The following is a 21,742-nucleotide window of genomic DNA, read 5'->3' as shown; positions in this document are numbered from 1 at the left end:
GTCATGCATTTTATTTTTTTTAACAAATAGAAAAGAAAAAAAGCAAGAAGCCACCCCTTGTTCTGAGATTTTTTAAAATAGATTGTAGGAAAAAGCTTCACTTTCTCGTCCCCTCAGTTGCTTATTGTATTCAACTTCATAGGTGCCAATTTCTTTGATTTTTTTTTTTCTTTCTGCCATATGCGCTTATTTTCTTTATTTTTATTTTTGTACCTTTCATTTCTCGCCGTAAGTAGGTACTTGTGCTGTGTTGTGATTGTTTGTTTGCCAGTCGTAATATTCCTAAGTTTTTTCCCTCAAAACTCTCCTTTTTATGATTATTGTTATATATTTTTTTCCTTTTTGTAATTACTATGAAAAAAAGACATCAAACAAAATAAAGTGCAGAAAATCATACAGATGTTTCTTTTTTGGATTGGGTTTTCCAGTCTCTATGGGGCCTATAATGGTTATTGTAAAAATGAGTATCATCGATTTCAGTGCGTCTGGTCAATGACTGCTTTTTAAATGTGAATTAACCAGATTGCAATAATCTAGTACAGACAAAAAGATAAAACAAATAAATAAATGACAAATAAGCAACTCCTGTGTGATGTGCATTTATTCAAAAGAAATGCATCTGTGAGCTTGAATGCATATTTAGTGATTATTCAAGTGATTAGTATTATTCAAGTGCAGTACTCTCCAAGTATGATGGAAATTATACTGAGAGTTATGAAGTGCTACAGGTGCTGGTGAAGTGAAGCTCAAAATCAGCTGAGCAGCCAGACGCTCAGTTTGGGTTTTGAAAGGCACATTTATTGATATAGAACAAAGCGTTAAAGAAACGTCAAAAGAAAGACAAACAATTAACAGAAAGAAACACGTGAAAAGACAAAAAAAACAAAGATTTTATATTTTCTCTAGTGAAATATTTCTTCAGACAGAGGGCACTTTGATTATGTCAACATTGTGACAACAGAGAAGCCACATCTAATGTATTTCCTGTTACCTGATAATCAATGCTGTAAAAAAAACCTCTAGGTTGTTGGGTGTTATATATCTAACTATATATATATATATATATATATATAATACATAATCACTAAATTTAAATAATGTTTTGCTTAAATAAAACATTTATTTTACAGGAGTGATATAAGTACAGCAAGTTACAAATTCAGACTTAGATAAGATAGATGTAAGTTCAGGAGTGTAAACAGTAGTCTGTAGCTCCCAGTTGTTTTGGAAAATATAATTGCATAAATATGAAGGGAAAATGTCCAGTATTCTGCAGCCATGATGTACCATTCACTGAGCAAATTGTTCCAGCTAATTTGTTAGGCAAAAAACGCCCACTTACACATCCAGCAGACGCAGAGCATTAAACCGTCCCGTTGGAGACATGTCTCTGGCCACCTGATGGATTTAATAACTCGCGGATCAAACATATTCAGATCTGGTATGAACAAGCCCTGAGACTCGACAATATGGTCCCGCACAGGTCAATGCAATGAGATGAAGAGCCTGAGGCTGCACAGATCTGCAGAGTGTTCGTCTTACAGTGGCTTCAGATAAACAGAGTAAGAACTGTGGATTTAGTCCCCCATCACTTACATCAGAAACATGACCAGTCTGAACAGAAGGAATTATTACAGCAAGAAAATGCTGTTTTAATTTCACATGGGCACCTGCCTATTGTTTTAGAAAGACTGGAAAAACTGTGAATCTACCCTTCAAATCAATTATTCCTGCTGTGTCCATGAGTTGCAACTGCAAATGGGAATAGGAAAGAAAATGAAAGATTGTCATCATGGTCAAACATTCATAAAATCTATATATTAAGGTGAGTAAGGCAATAGTCCAAATACAATGATAAAGGTGTGCACTCAAAACAAATAAAAATGAATACTGAAATGTCCTCACCAGTCCCTTACTGATAATTCATTATGTTTATTGAAAGTCAAAAAGAAGCCAAAAATAAAAGGTTGAGACCTCAGGACGTGTTTCAGTACTGGAACTGCTGAACTCTCCGTCATTTTGGATCTGTGTTTAACTGTGTTGCTATAACCATATACATTAATATATACATTTGTATAAATTACATTTCAAAAAACTAAATGATCATCTAAGGTTTAAACTTTTTTGTGAGCTCCACTTGCCGTGATTTTTAGGAATGACTATGAGAATGACAGACTTGTTTGAATGTATATTTTCTGCAGCCTGCAACTTTCTGTTTCAGCAGTATCCATGTGCAGCTGAGTTTTTGCAGCTGCCGAGACCCTCCCTGCCAGACGGCTGATGGGTGTGTACCCTTCTCCCGAAACCAGCCATCTGAACAACCACAGCATTACAAGAGGGAACTGCTAACCGTTACCTAAATGCAATATCTGTCTGTTGCTTGTATTGCTTGTGTATTGGTGGAACAGTAAGACTCACAGTAAGTCCTGTGTATAAATCAGTTGGTTTCAAGGTTTTCTGCATCTGCCAAACATCCTGCATGGCTGACCCTTTAAGTGTATGGCCTTCAGGGTCAAAACTGTATTATATTTGTTCTACAAATGATATTGATGTGTCTTCAGTTGGTAAACAATTGACTTAAGTCATACATTTCATTCCACATAATCAAATCGGACAACCATGGTGTAAATTCAGTTTTAACTTTTGTTACATGTTTAATTTTAGTCTCTTTTGACCACAAGTCAGGGAGTGCTAACCATCATTTACAAGGTGCACTTGAAGGCAGCAGAAAAGATGATTCCACTGTTTAAAGTGCAATAAAGTGAACTGCTCTTTCCTATTATTATTTTTTGTTTGGTTCAATGTCTGTAGTTTTTATGTGGAAACAAATAAGCGACACTCACTCACACACACACAAATACACGCGCGCGCGCACACACACACACAAACACACACGCGCGCGCACACACACACACCAGAAACAGATTTTTAGGTACCACTCCACTTCCACTTTTTATCCTGCGTGTAAGATGCAGACGGTCCCTACAGCTGACGTGACAGTTGAACTGGACGCAGAAGTAAAGTTTGTTTGGCAATTTCCGTGTAATAGGCGCCATACAACAGAAGGTCCCGCGCTCTCCATGCAGACACATGTGCAAGTTGTTCCTCAGCGTTGTAAAGTGTGACGGTTCATCTCATGAGTTCATCACACTTTAAAACCCTGTGAAATAGGTCTGTGTGTCAGCGCAGCTCCGTCCGTGTATTTCCGGGTGGTGCGAGGCTGCTCCGGTACATCCCAGCTAGCATCAGTTGGTTCAGCCTGCCTCCTCCGTTCAGCCTCAACAACCGCCACCGGAGACCGGGACACAAACAAAACCATCCAGTCATTAACCGAGACAGATCTATAATTGATGTGTTGTAGCTGAAAGTCAAAGCGGGGGGCAGCAGGGCGGGCAGCGGACAGGAATTATGGCGGCGTCGCTTCTCTCCGAGACCGACATCAGGCACCGGTCCATGGCGGAGGAGGATCCGAACGGCAATGAGCACGGGGCAGCTGCACGCAGCGCGGCGCCTCGCTGGGGACCGCAGCACGCCGGGGCTCGACAGCTGGCAAGGCTCTACTCTCCCGGTGAGGACCTATTTATTGTCGTTGTCAGTGATGTTGCTGTTGTCACTTGCTCTGTCGGTAACGGGGCTGAGAATGAGACATGGCATCAGTCGAGGCCTAAAAGCCACAGTGCGACATCAGTGCTGACGGGCGCATGGATGATGATAACAAGGATGGTGATGATTGATTATGATGTAGTCACTTCTGTTAACAAACAGCTAACACTGAGGCTTTAGGCTAACTTAGCAATGGTATGTCATTACTGACTACTTACTGCAAAACCTATGTGGTACTATTTCAGTCATACAGCAGGCTACAACCTGCTATTTAACCTGCTGTGAATTATTGCATTAAAGTGTGTGAAGGCCTGGTGTCTACAGCCAAGCGGACAAGTTTCTGTCTGCAGGTCACCTGTTTCTTATACCTGTTAGACCAAGTTCACACTGTCCAACAACAGGAAGCAAAACAGAAGACTTTTAACACTGGCTCACTTCCTTGTTATTGCAAGAAAATGATTGATCTTAAACTCAAAGTGGGCCTCCATAGTCAGTTGTACCCAAGGCCTCTGTATAGTACACTCCTGTGCAAAGTTCAACCTCAGTGGAACGAAAGTGAGTACACCTGTCTTAAAGCGACCTGTGAACACCCAGTTTAGCCTGGATTGTCTAATGCAACATGGCTCCATATGGTAAGGAACTAGCTGAACATGAAAACTAGATTGTGACACTTTGCAAAGATGAGAGAGATGGCAATAGTATCAGTCAGCTATTAATCATAAGCTGAAACACAGTTGCAGCAGGAGGTATGGGAAGATGCACACTACCATTTATAGAAGTTGCAGTGACTGTTTTTGAACATCCATACTTACAAACCCAAAGCTCAGGGGTCCTCCTGGCCTACAGGTTCTCCGACCATGCACTGCAATATGTGTCCAGCTGGAGACCTTTGTTGCATGTCGATCCCCATGTCCCCCGCCTTAACTCCTGTCGTTTCTGTTCTGACTCCTATAAATTGTGCCCAAAAAGGAGGAGACTTTGCTAAATAAAGTTATCCAGATAACTAAAGCCTTTGCTGTTCTGGCCTGTTGACAATTTTATTGATGCGAGTAGCATCAGGAAACATGATGTGGGTTAAAGCAGGTTGCAGTCCTGTGTTTTCTGGTTTCTCTGGTCGTGTGACCTCTCTGACTTTACACAAAGATTTACTTTTCAAGCAGTACTACTCAGCCTGTAAAAGCTGTTGTTTAATATTAAGTGCTCTGGAGCTCTATTTCGGCTTGGGCATGGAGACAGAAAATATTTTTAAAAGAAAGTCTGTGTGAAAATTGGAGCTCTGGAGTTTGTAAGACATTATGCATTATGGGAAGTGCAGGGTTTAGTCATTTTGGAGCTTGATCTGCACTAGGCACCAAAAGGCAGTATATATCGGCATTTGCTGTATCAATTTTGAAACTTCCTTTTTAATGTCTCTCACATGTTCCCCAGTTTTATGGACATGCAGTAAAATGAAAGTACAATAAAACATAGATTGGGTCTTTAACCTCAATCAAGGACACACGTTTAAAATGCCCCTAGCATGAAAAACCTTGCAATCAAATACCTCAGGTAAAGAGCCATACTCCCACAGGAGTGATGCCTATGTTTTCTAGATGCTAGTGAAGTTTCTGCCTTCAGCCTGGATATGCATTTAGTCCTAGGACAAAATCAATGTCTGTCACACAGTCTACAGCAGCCATCCTCAGATACAGTCCTTGGGGTCTGGAGTATTGCTGGTTTTTCTTCTTTACAGTTAGTTTGAATTCATCTGGTGTCCCAGGCTAAATAAGCCTCTGATTAGACGTCAAGAACGAAAACTGCCAGGTAGAATAAGAAATAAGCAGCAGTCTGGACCCTGGAGACTACATTTTAGGATCGCTGGTGCACAGGCTACGGATAGTTTCATAAAATGACAGTGGTTGTTATTGGAGACAGAATTGCCTTGTTTTTAAGCTCGGCCTCTTTACACAGTGTTAGTGTAAATAAACAGCCTATCACCAGCATTATTAGATCTTGGTCCAAGCATGCTGCATGCTTATTGGCTCACTGAGATTTACTCATTTCCTCCTTAGGTATTGAAATTTGGTATCGAATGACAAAGTATTTTTTGATCCTTGATAATATCAAACCAATTTGTTCGGGCCTTAAAAGTATTGAAGTTTGTTACTCAGCTCAAATCACAGCTCGTCTGTAGTATTTATTAACTTTCATCTCGTTTAAATCAAATACGGGCTCAAAAGGTTGAAAGGAAGAAACGGTTGTAAGCAATAAGAAAAATGAAGCCATTTCATCACCGACCATACATTGATTTTGGCATGGCGATGGAAAACACATTGTGCCTCAGACCTTAGCAAAGAAAACCTGTCTGTCCAGTTGTGCATCAAGCTGGACTGTGCCACGTTTCTGCTTGACCATCTGCCCTGCTTCTCACTTCACTGAGCATTTTAATTGCCTCTAGTCGAGCCATGTTGGCCACTTGTTAACACTTCTTAAAATAGGAATGCCGATCAGAGAAAAGAAAGGTTTGCGCCACATTATTGTGAAGTTCATATGAGGGAACAACACGTGTCACCAGGTTGGCACTTGGATGCAAAGCCCTTACAGCACTGTGAGTGCGTTCATGTTCACAAGCCACCGACCCTGGCACCGTGCGCACCTCGACTCGACCCACTGAGCTGAAAAGGATCTTCTGACTTGACTGGTGACCGAAGACTTTTAAAAACGTTATTTATTTTTTGTTTAACCTCTGTTAGTTGCAGCCCGTCACAGAACAAACCCTTCACTTCAGTGGAAGCTGGTCAGACTGGTGTTCCTGTTTTTACAGAGTCACCTTCGTCATTAATGGAATTGGATCTACACTATTATTCAGTGACAGTACATTAGAGAGATAACCATCTCCACTCTGGCATTTGTAAACAGACAAGCTTACGTATGTGGAGATGTGCGCGCACACACACACACACACACACACACACACACACACACACACATACGAGCTGATGATGGGAAGCGAGATGCTGGACCAGAAACAACAGGTTCTGTGTTTGTTTGGAGGTGTGTTTTCATTTATTCATAGATCACACCATTAATTAATCAGCATTGGCACTAACAGGATTACATATATAAACATTTTAAAACCAGTAGTTTAAGTACTGACTAATTAAAATGGCAGCAATGTACATTTAGCCCAGGTTAAAGATGAAACATCTGCTAGTGCAGTGTCATACTGCTGTGCTCATGCTTGATCTGAATGCATTTACAAACAACAGTGCTGTCATATGTCAATTTAGATGTCAATGTAGAAGTATTATCTTATAAAATGAGGCTTCATGTGCCATTTAAAGGATGAAACGTGCAGGAGCTGTTAATTTAGCTAGTCCCTAACTTTACCTGTTTGTTGGACAGGAAGTTAGAATAATGTTTCAGAGTTTTTAAGCTGAAAGCAGCTTCCTGCGGCGGCTGAAAACATGGATGATGAGAGCGGAGAGAGTAAATCAAAACAGCAAAGTTTCCAGCTGTAATATCAAAACAATGAGCTGAAAGACAGTAAAACTCTCCACAGAGCTGAGGGGAACCACAGAGATGGGTGATAATTTTCTGTGGGTTCATCTCTATCATTAAATGTTCACATTACATGTTGGCTTTGATTAAAAAAAAAATGTTATGGTGCAGCTTTAACCTCATTACAGTTCATCAAATCAAACTTTTAAAACATTGAAATATTATTATTATAAATATATTAATATTATAATATACTGAATGAGAAGGATGCTGATGTGAACCTCGGTCATGTTTACTTTGCTAGTCTGTTGTTGTTGAGTGTTGTGCTGTTTGATAGTTAAGAGGATCACACATGCATTTGGGGTCCTGACACTTTTATCCCCCGTCACTTAGTGGCCGTGGAGCTTAGTTAGCAGACCGACACTGGGTAAAAATAACCCAGACAAGGCTGTCATATAGGCAGCATTCTGACGCAACACAGACGCTGCTGCTCAACTCCAAACTGGATGTGTTACTCAGTGATGCTCTAGCACTGAAGTTTCCACGCGGTCACTGAACCTGAAATGTTGGTGAAGCCTTATTTTAATGGTTGTTCTTCTAATGCCGGGGACAGGAAGTAAAATATAGCAGTTAGTTCAGTATTTTCCTCTTGTGAAGTTTGCAGTGCTGTTGACTCAATTTCAGTACAGACCTAAAGAACAGGTGGACTCGAGGATAAATCAGACTTTTCTGAAGCCTTTCTGGTTGTCTGTCATTTGTCATTTGAAAAACACAAATCTCCGACCTCCCTGTCCTCTGCCTCCACTTCCTCAGACCCCGCTGGTTGTCCTCCCTCTTGCACAACTTCCTCTGCTTAACCCTTTAACCTGAGCCTGTTGTTTATGTTCATCATGATAATGTCAGGTGCTTTGTTACATGTGAATGAGACCTGAGGTAGTTGGATATGGTTAGCGATGACAGTGATGTGCTGCACTCCTCTCTCCAACCCTCTCTCTTTGACTCGTCCTCCTGCACTCATCAGACAGCGCAGGTGTCATGTGCTTTGAAGGAGTGACTGGGATTTTTTTTACAGTTGGATACTTTCAAAATTTACTAAGTAAGTAAGTTTACTCTTGCTGGTTTGTGCAAAGTTTCCTACCCCAGCTTTAACCTTAATCTTGCTCCGAAAACATATCTTCAAAAACAAGGAAAAGCTTATGCTCAATCAGCTTTTTGTTCTGAATGTGGTCCAACATACTGTAAAAACAACATTTTCCACCAAAGTTGGACTGGCATGTATAAATGCAGCTGAAAAAGTAATGGTGCACTTCAGTGACTGATAGATGTTACTCGGATGGGGGTTAAAACCAGGGACACAAATAGTATTCTAGTGGCATTGCACATTTTTAGTTTCAAATGAATTCTAGCTTTTGGTTTACAGCAGATTTTTTTAACAATAAAAAATACAAAAACATACATTTCTGATAACTCATGGAGTATTTTATTTTCATCAAGTTTTCGATAATGCTACTGCACCAGTCAGTTGTAAATAACAGTTTATTTTCAGTGGTTTGCTTTTTGTCCAAGAGTCACAAACTACAAGTTCTGCCAGTGAAGTTCTGCCATAATGGCAGCTGTCAACCACAATACAGTCAACTGTCATATTGGATAAACCTATCCAGTGCACTAAGGAAACATGTATCCTGGCTTTAATACTAGAAAAGAACATGGTTGGGTGTGACTTTGTGTTTTCACCAGGTAAATTTCCAAATGACTTATAAGCTTTCCCTCATTTCTGTCAAAGGGCACAGCAGGCTGCAAGTGGAAGATATGCTCAGCAACGCTAACAATGCTGCCGAACCATTTCATGAAAACTTAAAAGCAAAAATGTTTCCCACATGCTGACAAGTGTCTGTTAAAGAAAAATAAACAGCTAAAACTTCAAAATGTCAAAGTGTCCATTTCAGGGAGCACCACGCTGTTATGTGCTTAGTTGTTTGGGTCCGGTTCAGTGCTAGTATGAGGTAAATCTAAATAGCAGTTTGGCTTGTTAGAGTTTGGAGAAGTTAGATGAGGCGTTGGCAATGCTCCATAGAGCTAAACATGGGCTCATTACAGCAAAGCTAGGATGGACAAACAGCTGGATACGTCTCCTGCCCCCTCTGTTTCTGCGTCTCTCCATTTCTCTCACAGATTCTCTATTCATCCCCTCGTCTCTCTTCAGTCCTCCCATATGTCTGAAGTGTCACGGTCTGCTGACTGCCTCTCCTCTCCCCTCTCCTCTCTTCTCCTCTCATGTAATCTCACATCGTTTCCCTTCTGCTCTCTACATTTTGCAAGATATCCAACTCTAATTACACGAGCAACATGTGTGTTTGTCTCTGTCTGTCTGTTAGTGTGTATGTGAATCTATCATTTTACGTGTGTGTGTGTGTGTGTGTGTGTGAGTGTGAGTGTGAGTGTGTGTGTGTCTGAATGGTCTAGGGTACGTGTTGTGTGCGGGTGTGTGTGATCTTGAGTTACCCTGTAGGATCTGTTGTCAGTGCCTGTAAGCGATCTTCAACCTCACTCAGCTCATCTGACAACTCGCATGTCAACCTGCTCCCATTAAGCACACATGAAAACATTCTGCATCACAGGAACTTCATTCTACCCAAAAAATATATGATTTTTTTTTTTTTTTGGTGACAGTGAACCAACTTTTTGGTTAATTGACTGACTTGCGCAGCAGGGAATCTGTTAGTAGTTTCCCTTCAATGTTTTTAGGGGAAGTGGTGAAACAGTAAATGTTGGTTGATTAGGAAAAACTAGATTGCAAACACTGGTTACACTGATTCTGCTTTTTTAGAGAAGTCACGTCCACAGAAACCTATAAATATCCTGTATTTTAGTCTTTATCAGCGTCATCGCTGTAAGTTGAGTATATCCACAGCTGTAGATAGCCGTAGGTTATTTCTCAGCTCACTATAGTTTTATCTGAGCAATGCAAAGTAGACCAGATATCACTTTAGGAAAGGGTGTAAATCACTGTGAGCGTGCAGTACTGGGATGAAGTATACTTCCTCTTTAAGTATATTACATAACTTAAAGCCTTGTATTCATCTTAAAACGTTGAGTATTTAACCATCCATGCATCTAGACAGTCAGTCTGAATTTTGCACCGTTGGGTTCAATCATTGATTTCAATTTTCTTTGTACCAGAGTTGAGATTGCCGAAAGGCTTTTTACCCATAGGCTGTGGACTTGATACCATAACAACAGAAGCAGGGCAAGGTCATTGAGCTCGGTCAAATTTGAAAGTGGACAAAGCTAACGAAAGCGAAAAAGGAAAAAACAGTCGCTGCGATAGACGCATGGTTCAAAGGGGTTTAACTGTGTTTTGCTTTTTAAACAACATGGGCGCTGGATGGGAAAATCACAACTGTGTTGCTCTGAAGTTAGCAAAGACTCAGGTTTCGCTTTGTGCTGGGTGTAAAATAGGGCCCTAAGAGTTTTTACCAACATCCGATTACAAATAATTTAATCGATAATTTCAGCCAGATGTAGTTCGTGGTTACAGCATGTGTAACATTGTGTGTGACTTCATGTGCAGCCTTTGGAGAAGGCGTCTGAAGGTTGCTGTATACTATCAAATACTTTCACATCTTAATCAAATATTCATGTGTGCAGAGAAAAAAAAATCCCTGCAATGCAAATTCATATTTTGTTGACCCCTGGGAATGGTGTACTGTTGACTCCCCACTAGTCAGGCTGATTAGTGTCCAGGGGTGAAGACATAAAGAGCAGACTTGATTTTCAGAAATAAATGTTTCTGTGCTGCAGAGAAGTGACAGGTCTCAGCTCTGAAATATGACTGACCTGAATTTGTCCATTGAAGACAAGCAGCTGTGACTTACTCACTTCTCATATGTGACAGTTGACACATTCTCTCTCTCTCTGTCTCTCTCTCTGTCTCTGTCTCTCTCTCTCACACACACACACACACACACCCACACTCACACTCACACAGCGCTAGACTCCCTGAACTGCTGACCCCAGGGTCATAAAGGTCAGGGGTCAGAAACCATTTGTGCATGTGTGTTGGGCCCTGAGAGTCACATGGGCTGTACTTGGCTTTGACCTCTGTGTGTGTCTGTGTGTGTTCTTGTGACCTCACTGTGCATATGGCCACTGTGGGTCAGAGTGGAGTACTATAGTAGAGTCAGCAGAATCACATCATTAAACTGCTCCATTCAGCTCCTGTATACACTTGTTTCTGTGTGTGTCTATTATATAAAAAAGAATAAAAACAGTAGAGAACAACACCCTTTCCATGAACATTTTATTCCCAAGATGTGTAAACACTATTGGTATTCGCCAAGAACAAAAGTGATATGTGTGTTTATGTGTTTGTCGGAGTGTTAGCAAGGAAATGAATTGCTATAAACTGGCTCATATATAGTGCAGGATGTAGAAAACAGAAATTAAAGTGCATTTTTTTTTTTTTTTTAATTTTGCTTTAGAAATATTTGAATTTGAATACATACAAGTTATTGAAATTATGATGATGATATTGTTATTGAAATTAAAAAAGTATGAATACAGATCATATCCTTATCCAATACATACGTAAGGGATAATATCAGAGTATCATCCTGCTTATTAAAAGTATCACTTGCTCATTTCCTTATATAACTAACTTTGATCTTTTTTAGAATCATAAATATAGTTCCAATTACTGCCAATTGTGTTGCTAGGCAACATGTAGCTAAACAGGAAGAAGTTCACAGGCTGAGCCAGTGTTGGCCACTAGTGGAAGGGCCCATTCAGAGAAGTGCTGCCCACACTGGAGGCTGACAAGAGAGGGAGAGAGGACTTTAACAGGTGATCCCGTGTTTCACCTCAAGCTCCACAACAACAACAACAACAACAAACAAAACACATACATCCTTCACAATGTCCCTCTGCTCTATGGAAATGCTACAAGTTGTACTCTTCTGTTGAAATCCAAGTTTCTCCCCACAGCATCTCTGTGAGCAGTCTGTACTTCTGCAGTCGACAGTGCAGTGTGCACACAGCTGCATTAGGCTCACTCTTTTGAATTGTGACATATTTAACTGGACAAAGGGTGGATATACAATACTGTCAGTAGTGCATATTCATACAGCACAGCTAATGCTAACTGAGGTGAAGTTTTATAGAGGCGCCGTCCGCTCTCTTGTACTCCAAGCTTCATGTGGCAACATTTTCCTTCCACTCGACCCCAAGGTACACACAGACACGCACACACACACATGCTGACACACACACTAATATTATTATTATTATTATTATTATTATTATTATTATTATATTATAATATTATTAATAATAAGATAAAGTTAATACAAAGCCTTCAGCCAATCAGAATCAGAGAATTTACAGTTGCCAGGGAAGAGTGTTATGACCTGACTCTAAAGTGAGCCACTTAAAATGTTGCTGGGTTTTTTTTTTTTTTGTTTGAATGTACTTTTTCATTGGAAAAAATGAGAATTCAGCTCAGTTATAACCATAATAAGTAAATAATGAGGATTTTTCAACAATAAATCACATTAGAAACATTTGCTCAGAAGGAGTTGGAAGACACAGGTTGCTTTTCTATTCCCTGAATAGAGAAATATAATGGGTATGATTTATATAAAGACACAGACAAAGATAATGCACAGTACACACACACTGCACACAAGCGCACACACACCATCCATCTGTGGCTTTAGGCGAGCCTTCTAGGCAGGATTTTACCATTGACCTTGACCAACGCAAGAGAGGAGCAGGGAACGCTGTGCATGTTCAGAGATGAGCTGTGTGTGTGTGTGTGTGTGTGTGCGTCTGTGTCGGTGTGTGTGTGTGTAATTATCTTTATGAGGGCCGCAGATGAATATGGTGGTAGAAGAAAGCCCAGGAGATGACGGGATGGCATACAGCACACACACTCACTCACAAAGGAACACACACACATGATGGGATCTGTCCATCCTTTTTTTGTGTCTCCACAGGGGAGGAAGGCTGGAGCAGGGCCTACTTACACTGGCTCTCATGTGGGTTAAAATGTCTGTGTGTGTGTGTGTGTGTGTGTGTGTGTGTTATTGTAGCTGGATATATGCATCTGTTTGTCTACGTGTTTGTGTGTGTGTGTGTGTGTGAGAGAGGCATTGTGTCGGTATGCCGTTGTTGAATCTCATTTGCCACATTCCTCTCTTTGTTGCTGTTGAATCTACAGGGTAATGGATTTATTACGTTTGTCTGGCAGGAGTGTGTGTGTGTGCATGTGTGTGCGTGCGTGCGTGCACATCCACATAGAGACATACATATTGTGTTTGTGCCTGTGTCTGTGTATCGTTTCTTCATCTGTGGTATGTGTACTTTGCGTTGATGTTGGTTTTGTGTGTATGTGTGTGCCAGTGAGTGAGTGGGCGAGTGTGTGTTTGCTTGCGTCCCTGTGTTTTGTACTATTATTGTGTGTGTGTGTGTGTGTGTGTGTCCCAGGTTCTGTGGTCCGCTGAGATCAGATGAAAGGAAAGAGGCCTGTGACTGATCCACTTCTGAACAAGGGAATTCGACCTCCCCTCTCTCTCCCCCTTCTTTCTCTCTCTCACCCTCTTTGTGTCTCTCTACCTCTCTCTCTCACCCGATCTTTCCTTTTTACTGTCATTCTCTCTCAGTGTCTCTCTCCCTCGTCTCTCTCTGTCTCCCCCTCTTTCATTCTCTTTCTCTCTGAGCATGTGACCCACTTTTACCACCCACATCACTCTCTCTCCCTCTCTCTCCCCAAGTCCCATCTGAAGACAGTCTACTGAGAGCAAACCAGGGGACGCAGAAAGAGACAGAGAATAAAAAGAGTAGCAGAGCTGTCTGCTTGCTGCTCGCACATACATTATCACCCTCTGTGATTTGGTGTGTTGGCAGTCTTTACATCAGTGTGAATAAGTGTTTGTAAATGGAGTTTTTATGACAGGCGGAGTGAAGGTGATGGAAAAAGGAGAAGAGAAAGCGAGAAAAGGCGTGGCCGAGGCGTGCTGGCAGCTCTGACTCGGCCTTTGAGCCGCTGTCAGGCTGCTGTTCAGAGTGTGTGAGTTTCTTTTTGTCAAAGACTCTGTAGGTGGTTTTTCAGCGTGCGAGCTCGGCTGGCTCGCTTGTTGTTTGCTGTTTTTGTGTCCTCGCCTTTGGTTTTGTCCCTCGCTGTGTGTATGTGTTCACTTGATTGGTCGTAACGGAATCAAAAAAAGAATCTTTTTTCCTTACCACTTTAACATGGGAATATGTTGTATGTGTCGGAGACGCAATGACAGTTTCTAGTTTAATACACAGGCACATGGCACGGCACAGGGGCGACAGGTCATTTACTATGTGGTACATAGTTGCCGAGACCCAGTAAAGCATCGACCCACCTCAAGTCAGTTCACCCATCTTTTTATTCGCAGATAGAGTCTCGCCTCCTTGTTGAAAAGCGGCACACTGACATTCATCTGTGCATCTTTACAAAGTATATGTAGGACTCACAGTCACAGAGGCAGCTGGTAGCTAACACGATGGTAATCTGGGAACATGCTGACGATGGCATGAAGTACTGAACGGTGGAATAAAAGTTAGCTTGGCTGCTCAGACGACAGTGAGTGCACACAGTTTATTTGAAAAAGGTTTGTGCACCTTTGACTCATAACTGTGGGTAAACCAGGCCTTTTGTGGATCTGTGATACTCACAGGAGGTTAAATGAAAGTAGCTGGTGTAACAGCTCTCTGTCATGAAGCCTTGCTATTGGTCAACAGCACAAATTTGAATGAACTGACATATGTTAGTGTGACCAGGCCTTTAGATGATAAAATTTAACTCTTTTTTTCTTGATTTACATTAAATAATCATATAAGCCAAAATCAGTTAAGTAAAAAACTAAAACAATATTTTTTAGCTACTGAGCTTCCTCCACTTCAAACGCATCAGAAGAAAACATAAAATACAGAAATATAATTAAAGCTTTTCTACATTGTTATTGGGTTCATGTAGGACCCCATCATACAAGCTTTTAAGAAAATACATTTTTTAGGGCTTTTAAGGTTTAAGGTGAAGGTCAAGGCTGCTTTTATTGTCTCCTGAAGGAGAAAATCATCTTGGCTTGAAGGAATTGTTCCATGTCACAAAAGGCGCTTGTAAATAAATACATTTTAAAAAAGAAAGAAAAACACAAAAAAGAAAAAAGAAAATTCAAACATAACCCTCAACCAGATAAAACATATTGATAAATAAAAAAATGATGGTCTCTTGTGGCCTAATCACCCACTATAATGGCCAGTAACTTTCTGAGACAACATCACTCGTTTAGACACGACTGTAACACTAATTTAGCTTCTTTGCTGGATCTCTACAGTCATCACTGTTGACCTGTTCTCAACTCTTTCCCCACTGACAAAAACATGTACAGTGTACAACATGCACGTGTACAGTGCTACACTGTCTTTGACCGTGAGCCAAGCTGGGGTCACATCAGCCATGACCCTGCTTGACGTTCTGACCCATGAGCACTCAGTATTCATTACCACATCATTACATGAGTACTCAGTACGGCACCCGTCTTTGAACTTCATTTTGGTCACAACTACACATCTGTAAAGTTTTGTGACTGTGTCTTGCACAGTTGTGACGCTACCGCAGTGACAATCTGTCTACAGACAGACAGAGTAATAAAAAATAGCCTTTGTGCTAGTTCTCACCACAGTAGCTGTCTTCTGGACCACATATTGCCAAGATGACACACACACAGACTCGCAAGGTGAAAACACTACCAGCCACACACAGTCACAGCTGGAAATAAAAGCGAATCAATGGCTCTATGTCAAACAAGTTCCTGATTGGCTGCCTGTTACGCTGCTTTACACAAAGCATCGGAGCCTCAGTGTCTCCTCTGCCTGGTCCGTTAACAAGCTTGATGAGCCTCAATCTTCAGTAAAAACACTGTTCACATGTGAAAACATCTTGTGTTGACCCTGGTGTTTATTTCCAAAACGTCCCCAATGAAATACCAGATTATAAGGAAATTGTTAAATCTCCTTTTGCTCTAGTTTGTTGTGGATGAAAGACCAAAACGGAGAGGCAGGAACAGATGTGGTTTCAAGTTTAGCTGGCTTAGTGTGGAAGAAGGCTTGACCTCCGTATATATATATATTTTTTTAAAAAGGAATCACAGTTATGACTCTTCTCACTCTGTCTTTTCTAGTGCTGCAGATTTTGTCTAAATATTTTCTTCATGGGGAGCAGCAAAGATGAGAAGTGTAACTGTGTAACCGTCTCACAAAGGTTGAGGTAGATTTGTGTGAAACAACATTGCTTTGAATTCTTTTCAGACTTGACCCGAGTCGACAGCGCTGACTGTGGTAAATGTTTTTGTTTTGTGTTTGCTGTTAATCTAGGTTAAAACCGCTCATACTCCTTGTTTTGTAGCATGGTTGAGTCCCTCACCCTGTTTCCTTGTTACCTGACAAAACAGCAGAGATAGGTAATGGGGTCTACTCTCTGTCTCCCCTCTCCATTAGGCCATTAGTATTCAGGACGTGTTGCCTGCCTGCTGCCCGCCACTCATTCCCCAGACAGCGAATCAGCCGGCGTTGATTAATTTCAGCCTATTAGCACCTCTCGTTCCCCTCCCCCGGCTCCGCCCAGGTTAAATCCCCGTGCACACCCGCGTGCACGCTCGCAGGCGGGGGGTGCTGCTGGGTGAGCGATGGCAGAGAGGTTGCCAGGGAGCCAGTTGTTGTCAGAATGATATTAATGAGTGCGTTGCTCTGGCCCTAAGAGTGTGAGTGTGAGTGTGTGTGTGAGAGAGTGAGTGTGTGTGTGAGTGTGTGTGTGAGAGTGTGAGTGTGTGTGTGTGTGTGTGTGTGTGTGTGTGAGAGTGTGTGTGTGTGTGTGTGTGTGTGGGTGTGTGTGTTTATACGCATTTAAGTATACAGCTTTAATTTTGGTGTTTGTATGCCAAGTGAAGGCGGCTCGTGTGTGTGCACTGTGGAATGGGAGGGTCGTGTGTGTGTGTGTGTGTGTGTGTGTGTGTGTGTATTCAAACATGGTAGCATATGTCCCTTCCTACATACATGCTTGTAGAAGCTGTTTTTATGTGTCTGTCTGTAGCTGTATGTGATATCCAGCAATGCCATGGCCTGAGGGACAAGGGCTTATGTGTGTGTGTGTGTGTGTGTGTGTGTGTGTGTGTGTGTGTGTGTGTGTGTGTGTGTGTGTGTGTGTGTGTGTGTGTGTGTGTGTGCGTGTGTGTGCGTGTGTGTGTGCGTGTCTGTGTGTGTGTGTGTTTGCGCTCTGTGGAGGCCTGTCCTAGTTTCCTTCCCCTCACCAGGGAGCCGGAGGATCCAAGGACTGACGCACATCACCTGACAGCCGCCCCACTGCTCCACGGCCCTGCACCGCGTGTGTGTTTGTGTGTGTGTACGTGACAAAGATGGAGTGTCTGAATTTGTGTATGTGTCAGAGGATGTGCGCGTGTAATAGGGAGAGATATGAGAATGTGTTAGGAAATCCATCAGTTGTAGCATCGTGTTATGTGTGTGTGAGTGGTCACTAGTATATTTGTGTGTGTGTGTGTGTGTGTGTGTGTGTGTGTGTGTGTGTGTGGTTGCAGATGCAGTGAGAATTTGGAGAGAGTGAATTTTGGTGTACTGATCCCTTCAGGTGCATGGGTGTCTCTGTGTGTGTGTGTGGTCACTAGTATATTTGTGTGTGTGTGTGTGTGTGTGTGTGTGTGTGTGTGTGTGTGTGGTTGCAGATGCAGTGAGAATTTGGAGAGAGTGAATTTTGGTGTACTGATCCCTTCAGGTGCATGGGTGTCTCTGTGTGTGTGTGTGTGTGTGTGTGTGTGTGTGTGTGTGTGTGTGTGTGTGTGTTTGTGTGTGTGTGTACCTTGAGGTCGAGTGGAGGAAAATGTGCCACATGAAGCTTGGAGACAACAGAGCTGACTGCGCTCTACTTCACCTCAGTTACATTACCTGTGCTGTATGATATGCACTGAACACAGTATTGTAATCCACTTTGTCCAGTAAATATGTCACAATTCAACAAGAGTGAGCCTAATGCAGCTGTGTGCACACTGCACTGTCGACTGCAGAAGTACAGACTGCTCACACAGAGATGCTTTGGGGAGAAACTTGGATTTCAACAGAAGAGTACAACTTGTAGCATTTCCATAGAGCAGAGGGACATTGTGAAGGATGTATGTGTTTTGTTTGTTGTTGTTGTTGTTGTTGTGGAGCTTGAGGTGAAAAACGGGATCACCTGTTAAAGTCCTCTCTCCCTCTCTTGTCAGCCTCCAGTGTGGGCAGCACTTCTCTGAATGGGCCCTTCCACTAGTGGCCAACGTGTTTAACTCCAGGTTTCTTTGGAAATGATGTTGTCATGCACAGCTCGGGTTGAACATGTTGTTCTCCAGGAATCTAGCGATTGTGTCCAGCTCCTGTACGTCAGCGTGCCACAGTAACAGAGGAACAATCTTTCTATTTTTGAATTACATCAGCTTCCCTTTAATGTTGCAAATATCTAATTGTCTTAGTCTTAGTCGCACCTCTTGTAGGAAACTTTTGAATTCTCCTCCAAATAGATCACTTTACAAAAGAATTTATTTTTAATCCAAACAGTGTCTAACCTGGGCCTCATCAAACAGGCTTCATACTGGTTATTTGGGCATAAAATGATGCATATATTTATATTTCATGCCTGTGCTTAATGATGTCCTGTGAGCAGGACCCATGAATAGCCTGAATTTGCTCAAGGTTAATGTAAGGAAATGAGGGGTTTGAGGTTATGAACAATGAATAAATGTATCATTTATATATCAGGATGCAGCGTTGTAGCTTTTTAATAATGTTCAGGTAACAGGTGCAGGAAATAAGGACCGTTGTAGGTTTCCCAGCAGCTGTTTGGACCAAATATTCTTTGACTCCATTCACTCGCTTTGAATCAAGGCAGATTTCTTGTAAACTTGGCTTTTTGCTACATTTTCAGTGACTATTCATTTGGCCTGTTCAGTAACCTCATGTGCTCAGGCATGCAGGGCTCATACTCTGCGTCAGGAACAGATGTTTTCATCTTCTTGCTATGTCTGTGAAGCAGACGATTACTAATGGGTTGCCTCCTCAACATGTGACGTGGTATCTATCTTATTACATAGTCTGTGTTGGTAAGTGTAAAATTGATGATATAAATGTCAATATTAACTGTTGCTGTTATACATGTTGAAGCAAGGTTTTTTTTTTTCTTTTTGCTTATTTGCAGAGAGAGAAAATTAATACAACCCCTATGACTGTATGGTAGATATGAAGCTACCATCAGCAGCCTGTTAGCTTAGATTAGCACAGAGTCTGGAAACAGGGGCACAGCTAGCCGGGCTCTCACTAATGAACACGTTATATCTTGTTTTTACAGCGTTTGCCTGGTGCCACACAGTTTGCTGGCTGTGGCTTTATACTCACCATACCGTGATACGAGTGGAATCGGTCAAGAAAGCAAAAAGCAGCTTTTCCAAAACGTTCCTTTAAACTTTGGAAAATAAAATACCTTGTTTGTGTACCGATGTAGGGCATCACACAAAATATACTGAATATGTTTTGCCTTGTCCGACTGCTGTCAGGGTTTTTTTGAGTAGCAAAGTCTAACTTATTTAGGAGCTGAACTTCAGTCTACTCTTGAATTATCTGACTCTTCACAACTTTGATACTGTCTATTTTTAGAAGGTTAAGGGTCACATCTGATGATTCGCGAAATATCCATAATCACATATTTTAAATCTCTGATGACCACTGCAGTCCATACCTTATGAAAGGCTGATGGCATATTCATAGTCACACAAGCCTATAGACACACACACTCTCTGTGTGCTTTATTAAAAAAAAAAAAAAAAAGCTGTCATGAATATCTTATAGGCTGTTAATGCTGTGTGATACATTAGGATCTGAACACATTAATGTTTTAAAAGCACATTAGATTGGCAAAGAAAGAAGGATTAGGAGAAGGGTGGAAGGAGGTCGGAGGAGTGGAAGACAAAGAACAGACGAAAGTGACTTAAAAACAGAACAAATGGCTGTTTATATTTTAACATTTTATAGTTTATTTCTGTAATTTAGTGAGATACACTGATGGACATTTCCTGCTTGTACTAACAGGTCAGACAAGGCAGAACAAAGGAAAAAAGGAAATAAAGGGACAATTCAAACAAAATCAAAGTTAATGAAAGATCCTGCAGGATATGGTGCTCTTTGATATTAGATGAGTTACAGATCTGCTGTGTGTGTGTGTGTGTGTGTGTGTGTTTTCAATAATTCAGTATCTCTAATCTTCAGGGCTGTATGGCTGAAGGGTTTTGCATTTGACCCTCCCGTCTCTCTCTCTCTTAATATTGCTGATGTGTGAGTTCAGAGTATGAGTAGTTTCAGTTAGTCCATCTCCCTCTGTCCTTCAGTTAATACTGCTGACCTATGAGTTTGGTCTTGTCCCTGCAGAGGCCCACCTCCCACCTGAAACACGCTGTGTGTGTGCGTGCATGTGTGTGTGTGTGTGTGCCCGTGTGTGTGTGCCCGTGCGGGCTTGGTGCTGCGTCAGCTTTGGTGTTTCACATATGAGAGGTCGTGACCCTGCTGCCTGGAATACACTTGTCTTCATCTGACTGATTACATATTAACACCCTGGACACACACACACACACACACACACACACACACACACACTCTCTGTCATTGTGGGTGAATGGTCCTTTGACCCCTGGTAAGGAGTTACTTGTTCTCCCAGTGGTGGCAGGGACCTCAACCAGTTCATTAATACAACACATCAGAGCCAAACACCCTCAACTACTTATCATTCCCACTCCCATCCTCAACTTCCTCTCCTCTCCTCTCCTCTCCTCTCCTCTCCACCTAACAACATAATCTGTATTTTGACGATACTAAGATAAATAAATTTAGTATTTCTGATCGATTGTGTCCTTTATCTTCAGGTAAGCGGCTCCAGGAGTGGGTGTGTGTGATTCTGTGCCTCTTCCTCTTCATCATCAACTTCTCCTTCCTCCTCCTGCACTTCTCCACCGTTCACATCTACAAGATCATCCTTGGCATCGGTGAGAGTCACAAAACCTGTGATGGTAGAAGAATGACCGAGTTAAGACAAAGCTTCACTATAAAACTACATATCACAGTCACTGTTCGACTTTTACCTAGAGAAATTTTTTTTTTTTTATAAAAGTTGGGAATCATTTTTCTGAACGGTCCCTCGTCATTGTTCCAATCCACATGAGGTTTTTGTAACACTTCTGTAAAAAATTATGTTTTGGTCTTTGCTTACACATCTGCTAAAACATATGTTATTCCTTTTTTCCTCCTCGGTGTCGGTGTTTCTCTGCCAGTCCTAGGAATAGTGACGGCAGACTTTGCGTCGGGGATGGTGCACTGGGGGGCGGACACCTGGGGATCTGTGGACATCCCTGTTATTGGCAAGGTGAGCAAACGTTCACTACACATATACATACACAGACAGTCTGGCCGCACTGAACAGCTTGTAGCCAGTTCTCAACAATTCACTACAAAGTAAACCCTCCCTTTCCCCTGAAATCCCTATTTGGCCACAACTGAATTTGCTTATTAATAACAGCACTAGAAATTGGGTCGACATTTTGGAGCTAGT

General features: G+C 41.7%; 1 protein-coding gene across 2 annotated transcripts in view; it reads left to right on the top strand.

Annotated features, from left to right (window-relative positions):
- Positions 1 to 3,000: 3,000 nt before the first annotated feature.
- LOC111225244 (transmembrane protein 189-like) overlaps positions 3,001 to 21,742 on the top strand; it is a 37,315-nt gene continuing 18,573 nt past the window's right edge. The window contains exons 1-3 of one of the 2 annotated variants that reach the window (XM_022750001.1): positions 3,001 to 3,568; positions 21,060 to 21,179; positions 21,465 to 21,556. In XM_022750001.1, the coding sequence (XP_022605722.1) occupies positions 3,409 to 3,568; positions 21,060 to 21,179; positions 21,465 to 21,556 (372 nt within the window). In that variant the 5' untranslated portion in view covers positions 3,001 to 3,408. The remainder of the gene's footprint in view (positions 3,569 to 21,059; positions 21,180 to 21,464; positions 21,557 to 21,742) is intronic. The other variant, XM_022750002.1, reaches the window with a different exon arrangement.

Source organism: Seriola dumerili, unplaced genomic scaffold, assembly GCF_002260705.1.
Source record: "Seriola dumerili isolate Sdu_G_001 unplaced genomic scaffold, Sdu_1.0 BDQW01000147.1, whole genome shotgun sequence".
In the NCBI taxonomy this organism is placed as follows: Eukaryota; Metazoa; Chordata; class Actinopteri; order Carangiformes; family Carangidae; genus Seriola; species Seriola dumerili.
Note: the sequence above shows the minus strand (reverse complement) of the source record. Positions and strands in the feature narration are given on the sequence as shown.